At 43.2% G+C, this 10455-nt stretch overlaps 1 protein-coding gene across 2 annotated transcripts; it reads right to left on the reverse strand.

Moving 5' to 3' along the window:
- Nucleotides 1-455: 455 nt before the first annotated feature.
- On the reverse strand, nt 456-10207 carry tfap2c (transcription factor AP-2 gamma (activating enhancer binding protein 2 gamma)). Of its 2 annotated transcripts, XM_053867864.1 has the most exons (8): nt 9842-10207; nt 9047-9508; nt 8334-8385; nt 7446-7517; nt 6823-7045; nt 5264-5382; nt 3810-3951; nt 456-2518 (listed from the first exon to the last, which is right to left on the reverse strand). In XM_053867864.1, exons 1-8 carry the CDS (start codon nt 9887-9889, stop codon nt 2224-2226), a joined length of 1413 nt encoding a protein of 470 aa, XP_053723839.1. In that variant the 5' UTR covers nt 9890-10207; the 3' UTR covers nt 456-2223. The 2 variants fall into 2 exon arrangements, with proteins under 2 accessions (XP_053723839.1, XP_053723840.1); XM_053867865.1 differs by lacking the exon at nt 7446-7517.
- Between the last annotated feature and the right edge of the window lie 248 nt (nt 10208-10455).

Here is a 10455-nt window from a genome sequence, read left to right on the forward strand (position 1 = left end):
AAGTTTTGCCTGTCTCATTTTCTCTGCCAAAATGCTTAAGACAAAGCAGAACAGTGCAACATGGATTTACATGTTTGTTAGTGTCAGTGTTTTCCAAAACATAAGAGTGCATGTCTTCTTTCACAAAACTCTAAACAAAGAAATGGCTCTTTTCAAGCACTTGCACAAACACAAGTTGTACTGTGCTGCGTATATCTTCCATCACATGAGGTTTTCACTGGGCCACATCGGACGTTTGTGAGGCAAAGTGAATAAAGATGGCTTGTGTTAGTTCACTGGATGCTGCTTCTGCTGTTTATTAATAGGATCAGCCTCGAACACATGACTGGACCATCATCTGCGAGAATCCACAGGAATCATTGGAGGACGAAAAAAAAAAAAACAAGCCCAATATCCATTAAAAATTGACGGATTTTAGCGAGACAGTTTTTTTTATTGTTCGTCAAAGCTTTTTTTTTTTAAACATTTAAAAAAAAACAAAAAAAAAGAGTATCATGCCTATCCTCTACACAATAAAAAACTAACCCATTTATAAAACACTTCATTAAAAACCATACACCAGAATGATACCATTATTTACACAAACCCATTAAATTACAACATAAATTAAAAAATATTTACAGCCGGGTAAAGATATCAGATAGAAGTCTGGAATTGAATATCTAAAAACATTTTACAAAAAAAAACAAAAAAAAAAAAAACCTCTTTCAACACAGACGTAAACCTTGTTTGTCGAGCGCTTTAATACTTATAGGAATACTTTTGAGTAGTCACATAGGAGTGTGCTACCAAAAAAATAGAACAAAAGAACGGCTTGTTGACCACTCAAAACATTTAAGAGGCTCCTGTCATCATCTTAAAGTCTCTGGTTTTCATGGCAAAACACACACTGTTCGATTGTTGTCTCTGGTTCGGGGGGTGATGGTGGGACATAAGATTTAAATCAAATCTCCAAGCACAATAACACTGTAGCCATTTTGAAGTGGTTTGAACAAATGGAGCACACACTCGCACACAAAAATAAAGAAAGTTCCTCCAGCCTTCTCATATAAGGATTGTCTTTTGCAAGTCCATTGAGACTCAGGAAATCAGCGGATTTGCCTCCAGACGGAGCAGAGGAGCCTGGCAGGGGAGGAATTCACAGCCACAGCGACTCATCTTGAAATGATGTCCTCCAGGGAGGAGGAGAAACAGTGTGCACTTTGTTCTTTTTGCTTGTCTTGTCTGCAGAGCGCAGGTCTCATGGTTGTGGCATTTTAAAATTGGTGACTCTTTGGTGGTTTCAGTACCTCGAAGACCACATGTACACGTGGCCTCATAAAAAAGACAGAAAAAAAACCCTTTTCCGAACAGATATAAAAGAAGCTCTGTCCACTTCAATTTCCTGATCATTCAACATCAGACTGAAAAAGACATAGCGTCAACGACAGCAACGTGGTGCGTTCAAGTGCTGCGAAGCACATTTTAAAAGGAACATTGGATCACTTTGTCGACTTTCGGCAGTAGTTGGGTGGAACTGAAGCTTCAGATGAACTCCATGTAGCTGAAGTTACGAGCTGTAACATGAAAGTCCGACAGCACCTGAACGCATCTTAGCACCATCTATTTAGATAAGCTCAATAAAGCAGTTTCAAAGTACAGCAAAATGTTCTAGCTTTGGCAGAGGGTTCAGAGAAGTTCCCTGGTCAGAGTGAAGATAAGTTGGGATTTATTTATGACGCACCTTAATAGACCAAAAGAGAGAAAGGGCCACTTCTCCATTTTCCCCCAGAAAAAAAAAAGCTGCTTGTAACGGTGCTGAGCCAGAATTCAAGGATGAAAAAAATGCGTTCTTATTTGTGGCTTAACAAGAGCAACGCACACCAGAGAACCATCCAGTAGCAAGTTTGTTCCACTGAGCCCCTCAACATTAGATGTGCGTTTTGGTTTAGAAATGAAGAGTTCCTGTGTACATGTAGCCTCGGTTGTTCTATGACTGCCATCAAGCAAACAGATTAATGATGAGTCCTGTTAGAAAGTTGATATAAATTTAACAGTGCAAATGCACACACACACACTCACACGCACATATATGCACACATGCACGCCCACATACAAATTCATCTCTCAAAAACAACAATACTAAATATTGAATTTACAAAAGTCCAAACAGGGGGCAGACTGGGTGATGGGATTAAGGGACTTTGGGTTTTTCAAGTTCACAGGGATTCTTTCACGGAGCTCTCATTTCCTGTGTTTGTCCATTTTGTCGACAGATTTGCTCCCACTGTCTGAGGATCCCTGCGTGTCGCTGCCAGAGCTCAGGTACATCTTGTCCACTTGCTTGAGCGCCTCGTTCAGGTAGTTCTGAAGTGAGGTCATGGCAGCGCAAATGGCCGGGGAGCCGAACCCGTGGGTGATGAGGCTAAAGTGGGTCAGGCAGCCTTGGATCGCCGGCTCCAGGATCGGTGCAGGGCGGGAGTTTCCTAGAGGTGAGCGGTCCTGAGTGAGCAGGTCTGTGAATTCTTTGCAGATTTGCCTGGAACGGAAGGAAAGACATCAGATCGAACAGAAAAAAAACCACATAAAAATAACAAATGGTTGCATCTTTTGAAAAGTGCAGAAACGTGTGTATTGGTAGATGACAATATAAAATGTCGTACAGCAATTCATAATCCGCTAGGCTCCTTAGAAACCAGGGAAGCACCAGTGTCACAAAGGCTCCCTCAACATGAGGTGCATTACACTCAAACATGAAAGGGTTGACATGTTAAACACAGTCTGAGTCACAGGCCAGAGCAGGTGAGTAAAGATTCCTTCCATTATTTGCCTCAGTGTATTAAAGTGAGAACTGATGTTAGTCTGGGCCGCATCAATGGTCCTTTTGTTATTAGCCACTAGCTGTGGTTAGCCGCCTTTAGCTCATTAATGTGGCTCAAACATGTTGTCTCTGATTAAAGTTGTGGACTGAAGCAGAGAGAAGCTGAAGTCACAGCCAGCTTCATAAATACTGATAACATGATCCTAGGTTTCTTGAAGCTTTGAACATAAACAGAGCAGTGGCTGTGAGGATCACAACATTAATAACTTTCATTTCGTGATTATTCCATTTTTTTATTGAATGTATTTTTCTTCAGGAATTCTGTTATGCTTTAAATTATTTTTTTGAAGTATTGATCTTCTGTTTATCTTCACAATTCCAAACATCGCATTCACTACTGAACATTTTCTCGGGTCTTTAAAACTCTAGTGGGCCATGTAAAGTGACTTGAAGGGCAAGATTTGGTGCCTGGGCCTTGAGTTTGACGTGTATGAGAAACAGATTGCAAGTATGAGATTGAGGAAGTCAGACTTTCCCTTTCAACAGGGACTCATCTTGAGAAGCTCACTCCAAACCATGAAGAGCTTGGTTTGGAAGGCCACTTCCCACACAGATATACAGATAGAGGATTTACTCAAACCCGGACACAATATTAGTCGATATTCGAAGACATATGGAGCAAATTCACATCTCACCACACAGGGCCTGTTTGAAAGCCTGTGGCTGGCTTGAAATAACTGCACTCATTTGAACAGAACACGTCACCATCATGACCCTTGGATAGCAGATCGTCATGCACACAGCGATAGGAAAATTGAAAGAAAAAGAAAGTGTGTTTCAGGCATCCAACTAGTCAGGCATGTCAACTTAACCCTGCACAAAAAACAAGAACTCGCACACTGATTTCCTCTTCAAACAACACCACTGTTCTGTAAACCTGTTGGTCTCTGACCTCATGTGACCCAGACTGGCTATGCAAGCGTTGATGGAGAAGAAGAGCATCACTTACTTGGCAGCGAGGAGCATGTTCTTGCGGGAGTTCACCTCGTTGCGTTCCACGTGCGGCCGGCCCAGGTACTCTGCGATGGCCTTTGCGGGGAACTCCGTCTCACACACGTAACCAAAGTCTCTGGCTAAATGAACCGCTTCGCCTTCAAGAAGGAAACAAGAAGAGACAATGATGTGATACATGAAATAAAATATCTCACAACCAAAATAAAGTCATGACTCATGGCAAGTTTTAAAGCACTGCTTTGCAGATTTATTGTTATTGTGTATTGTTTATATTTGTAGTAATATGTTTAATGGTCAACTGGGAACTTCGTAGTTTAGCATGAGCGAATAAAGACAAAACTTGGGGAAACAAGAATTGGTCTTGACCCGAGTTATATATTAAATTAGATCATGTTAAATGTAAATCACTGTTAAGGTCCTGAACTGCTGCGATTCAAGCATCTTTTAATGAATGACTGAAGGAGGAGGACTGTCGCGCAGTCTGCATATTCTCACAGACCCGGAATCATCGGCTGCACTTGCTCCAGGGTGGAAGATCCAGTCAGATGAATATACCATTTTCTGGAGGCTGGTTCATATGCTTGTAACAAGCTTAAACCTTGGCAAGAGACAGCCACGGCGCCAACACTGACGGACACGCACATCACTCTGGGATGCGAGCTGCTCGTTCGACGCACAATCTTTAAGGTCAGCCGGCGCCGTTGGCAACACATACACGGGATAACAAGGCTTAATTCAACGTTGAAGGTCTCTAAATAACAAAGCCTGCAGTCATCTATCCCGCACAGAGTCATCAGGCCGGTTTATAAAAAAAAATAAAAAGGTTTAAATGCGGAATGAAAATGTTTTTGCCTAGCCAGAGGCTGCAGTGATTCAACTGATACTGTGATCTTGGTAGATTAGCGAAGCCTGGCTAACATATGACTGCTGCGCCATCGTCAGCTTTAGTTTCAGAGGCGTCCAAGAGTTAAAGCCCAGGGTGTCATGATTTCTATGACAACCATACTTATCTGTGAAATACAATGTTGGGTGCAAGGGCCAAATCTTACCCAACACATGACAAGCCTCGTCGGGTTACCATGAATCAATCTAGAGGAACAAAAATCTGAATAATGAGGAAACCGAAGACAATAAAAAGGTCAACTGACGGACTAAAACACACAACCAAAGTCGTGTCCATGAGTGAAAAAAGCTGAAGAATCTGAAATCTTCTCCTGCCTCGTAAACTCTCTATTGAAGAGTAAACCAGCAACAGACACGTTTGAAACTAGCACTTCCATGTTCCAAGAGTGAAGGACCACACTATCATAGACAATTCAGAGTTCTACATTCCCCATGAAGAGCAAGAGGCGCGACAGAAATGCAGAAGCGCCGACATTCTTATGATAACGGAACGCTTTTAAGAGCAGCAATTAACCAGCAGTAACAGTGGTGAGTGACATGTCGTACCTTCTACTAGTGAAGTAAGTAAAGTGACGTTAGCCGCCTTCCTCCTTCCTGCCGGCAGGTTCAGCCCGATTTTGTCCAGCTTCTCTCGCAGTGAGCGACCACCATTTTTCGACTTGGCTCTGCAGGGGGAGGAGGAGAAACACAAACCAATTATTTTGTTTGCTTTTTTGAGGGGGGCAAATTGAAGCCAAAAATGGTCACAACAAACAATGGAAGAGAAATGGCGACGTGGTCGCAACAAAACAAAACAAAAATAAAACACCAAATGCTCCAAAAGAGAAAGAGGAGAATCAGCAGAAACACTTGCTATGGACACTTTCCGCTTGAGTGAGGAGCCACGCCGGGTGAGACATCTTTAGGGAGGCGTGTGTGTGTACCCACACCCCCCACTTCCATCACTGTGCCTCAGCTAATGATCCCCCTCCTATTGCTATATGACCTACTTAAACATGTTTGGCTTTGTGTGCGTTGGTGTGCGCGTCAGCATTAAGTCAGGCACACGGGAAGTGGCAAACGTGCACTCTTGGCACAAAACACGGTCAGGAGTGTCGGATGGGTCTATACGGTCAGCTCACTGTCCCACGGCAGACCACGGCGCAACACATGTGACCGCGTGGGCAGCTCAGAAACCCCCCATGCTGCAAGAGCTGACAAACCATCACGTATTGCAGACATTGCAGAAAGGTCATCTGGAGTATTCCAACCTTTTAAACCACTATTATTAGAGGGAACTTGAATAAAAATAACATTTAGGAACTGAAATCCTAATATATAAACTGTGAGAATAGTGCTGGGGTGATCACAAGTGAGGGTAAAGAATGTGGATTACAAAACAAGACTGGAAATGGATGAATTAGGGGTCGATGTTCTGGCAGATAACAAAATATTATGCGCTCGAGGTGGCTAATAAAATTAAAAAAAAAAAAAAATCACAGTTGAATTTTAACTTGGGTGGGTTATAGTGGGAATTAGGTTTGACTTTAAAATCTAAATATGATGTACATGTGAGTTTTACAAAGTGAAATGACATTTTTATCTTTTATCTATCATGTCAAGTAAAAAGGTTTAACTCGATATAGATTTTAAAACAATGGATATCTGGATTTACTTCTCCTAAAACAATTGTTATTAGTGCAGCTTGTGCATTATTCATTCCACTGTTGTTCGTGGTAACCCCTAGACATGTGCTGATCCCCCGCAAAAACCTTTCTAAATCTGTCAAATCCTCAACGTGTACATGTGAGCTGTGGTGAGTCAGTGTGGTAAATGTGACAGCCAAAACTTCTCAATAATAAATAAGAGGGGTTTGACTCATTTAATTTCTGTGTTCATTGTGAGGGAACTCGAGGTCTTTAGAGATGCATGGATTTTTGTAGGATGCTAAATTCTCTCTCATGTGGTTGTTAAGCAAGCAGCAGACTTGTTGCGGGGCCACCCACAAGGCCGCCACTCTGATCACGAATTAGTGTTCATGACGACATTTTTCTCTCCTTTCTTTTTAAAAACTGTCTGTTTTTGTTTAAAACCAACAAATTCTAGAGGCAAATTTTGACTCTGACCTGCGTAAAACGCCACCCAGAAGCGATGCATTCAGGCACTCGGGGGGCGATAGACGTCTCTGGACCTCAGCCACAGTGACTTTGTACTTTGAAGTGGAGCTGAGCAAAGAAAGACGGCCTGGTACTGAGCAGAAGACCTCTGTGGGGTTCGACACCATGCCCAGCAATGACTCTTTCTGGAAGGGGAGCCCCAGCGTGTTGCCTTTGGGGAGCGTCACTGGTCCTGAAACACAAAAACAGGCGTAAAATTAACATTTAAATGTGATATTAAAAATTCAATAAAATCACTGAGCAGTGTTGTGTTCACTGTGCAGCATCAAGGAGGCTTTTCATGTTTGTGCTTTTGACTGAACAGTGAGATTTCATGCATCTTCACACGCCTGAAAAAGCCTGTGACATCTTTTCCGTTGGCAGACATGACTGTTCAAGCCGTTTTTATTTGACTAAAATATCCATTATTGGAAAACGTCAAACACCATTCACAAACAAATCACAGCTACAGTTGCAACACAGGCTCTAAAACCACCAATTCATCACCCCAAAGTGAGTCTCACACGACAGCACTGACGGACAAACAAAACACAACAGCACACTACAACAACAGAGCTATCGTCGATCCTCACCGGCGAGAATGCCCCCCTGATAATAAGTCCTCTGTAAGCGCTCAAGGTTCCTGCCACCACGAAGTCCTAATACTGAGACAGAAATCACAAAAGTCACATGAGCTCTTTCGACTTTCCTGTACACGGCTGGGAATGACATGCCATTGTTTACAAGTAGAATCCTAGATTGCCCATAGCGTGCCCTTGAGCATGGGAACCATATAATGAGCCGTCAGTGATTTCCGAAACAAATGGGGACCGGCTGGTTTACTGCACAAATTGCTTTCCGTCAGCCACACTGAGTATTGTTGACACACTCCGTTCATGGCAGACGGTGACTTAACCGTCATATCTAAACGTGTCTCAGACGGTGAGCGACGTCACGTCGGTCAGTCTGCTTCTGCTCTGACTCAAACTTGGATTAATCCCGTCCCGATGACAAAAACGGCAGGGGTAGGTTCTAACTCAAGCTGTTCAAGTCCCAACAAATAACTTAACTGCCCTTCACATGCGAGCCCAACGCCACACCCCAGCAAACGTTTTCACAAAAACACAGCTTCCAGATCTACTCTTAACATGGATCAAACTTTGTCTGAGATCTTGTTTTTTTAGTCCCTAACTGTATTGGCATGCTGCTCAAGCACCTTTAAACTGCTGAAAAAAGAACTACAACTGAGCTCATGGCTGTGTGCAGGATCATGTGTCAAAAACTTTATGTTAAAAAAAAAAACCAAAAAAAAACGCTCCTTTTGTGAACTCGCTGCCTTTGGGAACTTTGACATGCTAATAACTGCTTAGACATTTCAGCTGAGCATAGAAAAACATCTCAGAGGTTACAATAAAGCCTTGTCATGAACTTAGTCACACAGGTAACACTTCAAAACTTTTTTTATTTGGTTGAAAACTCACCTTTTTTGATGACTGTCTGATCGGCCATAATGATACCGTGGTCATCTACATGCTGCAAGTTAAAAACAGTTCACAATTACTACAAAATAACCCACACACAAACACCATGACAACTTGTTCAACAGTTATTGTAGGCTCAATTGTTTAGCACTGACAATGAGCTGGTGCTGTTCACCTTGTTTGTTTCACTAACTAACATTAAATATTGACTGATATTGAGTGATATCTTGTCTTTCCTGTTAGTGACACTGATTTCAGTACAGCACTATGAAAGAAACACTATTTATTCCTTAATGACAGTATGTTAATTTATTTCCCCCACATTAAAACGTAAAGAATACTAAATTCAAAATCAAAAATTGTATTAAAACCTTACAATAGAATTCGTTTGACTAGAATTTATTTTCTTTGCTCCCTCCCAATTTGAATATTAAATATATTCGGATTGTCTTTTTTATTGTTTGAATTCGCCAACGCTGCAATTCAAAACTACTTGTTGACTTAAGCAACGCTATTTCAGTCAAATAAAAAAGATAATTCAGCTTGAAAAGTAAAACTAAATCTATGCTCATCTGAGAAAACTATATATTTATTAAATATTTGAGATAAAATTTGAATCATTAGAGACATACATTAAATTACATTAAATTCGAACTCCAAAACACTTTCACAGTGAATTGAACTGGGAAGCATTCAGACCAAATTGAACTCACCTGCACATCGTCCAGTCCGTGTCCCATGTCGTGCATTCCCATATTTTCCCCAATAACAGCCGAGTCCAGGCCGTGTCCATGTGGCGGCAGCAGCTCCGGCCGCCGGAAGCCTTCCCTCCGCACCCCGGACGAGCCTCCCTCCAGACCGAGGATCTGACTCGCCAGGCCGCTCCTGCCGTGGCCGCCCAGCCCGTCCTGCCCTTGGCGCACGGGCCACGGCTGCTGCTGGCTCGACGCTTGGCTCTGGTGCAGCGAGTTGATGTTGAACGGGTCGCCCAGGTGGGAGTAAGGGTCGCTGGACTGCGGGTAGGAAATGGGCTGGTAGGGAGGCGGGAAGTAGGGCGGCTGGAAGTCGGAGTTGGCCGAGTGCGACAGGGAGGGAGTGGGGCTGTACAGGTGCTGACTGACCGCCGGCAGGTGAGGCAGCCGCGGGTTCCCATTGCTGCTGCCGTCGTGCCTCTCCTGGAGGACACAAGGTAGTCAAAGGTGACAACATGGCGGCTGCTGTTTGACGTTTGCTCCCCAACTGTCGCGACCTCTTTAAACCACCACTTACGGCAAATTGAAAACTTCGGCAAATGTAAAATTATCGCGCATTTTTGACTGAAATCGGTTATAGAGGTTTAATTAAAATACATGAAGAAAAACGATAATATTATTTACTTAAAAAAGTGACGACAAAGAACGGCGCAAGACCAAATCTCCGACGCGGAACCCCAACATTTCTGGTCTTTGACCCACTTCAAAGCCGTTCATAATTTCACGTCTGACTTTTGTGTCTTTACCCAAACTCACCTCGCAGTCATCCTCATACTTCACGTTGTCGGCTAGTTTCCACAACATATTGACAGCAGAAACAAGAAAGTCCGTTCAAAAATAATCAGGAAAAATAAAGGAGAGTTTGGAAAAAAAAAAGCGAGTTTGATTTAATCCAGCTGGTGTGGAAAAGTGAAACGCTTCCTGTGGCTCATGAGTCAAGCTGCAGAAAGGACTGAGCGGTGGACTCGCAGCCCACGGATGTAGCCACTCTGAGAGAAGGAACGCTCGCTGTCAAGTAAATATTCCCCGCGTCTCCGCGCTTCTGCAGTAGAAGTGGGCGAAGACTTCACATGCAAGAAACTTGACTCCCTCTTTTGGACAAGTCCGCGATGTTCAGTCCACCTCCAGTGGAAACAGATCTGTACTATATCTGCCGAGACATGAAGAGTGGGCGTCGCGCTGCGCGGTGACGTCAGTTTGGAAGCGAAGCCGATTGGCGGAACGCTCGGCCAATCCGGGCTCTGTCCGTCTGCGCTGGGACGCTTATATTTCCAGACCGCACATCGTTCAATTTATCTCAACAGACTTCAATAATGAGCGACGGTTCACTCCGAGTTTGAGGTGGTGGTGAACACAAATCGAAATTTTTA

Source organism: Synchiropus splendidus, chromosome 6 (assembly GCF_027744825.2).
Source record: "Synchiropus splendidus isolate RoL2022-P1 chromosome 6, RoL_Sspl_1.0, whole genome shotgun sequence".
Lineage (NCBI taxonomy): Eukaryota > Metazoa > Chordata > Actinopteri > Syngnathiformes > Callionymidae > Synchiropus > Synchiropus splendidus.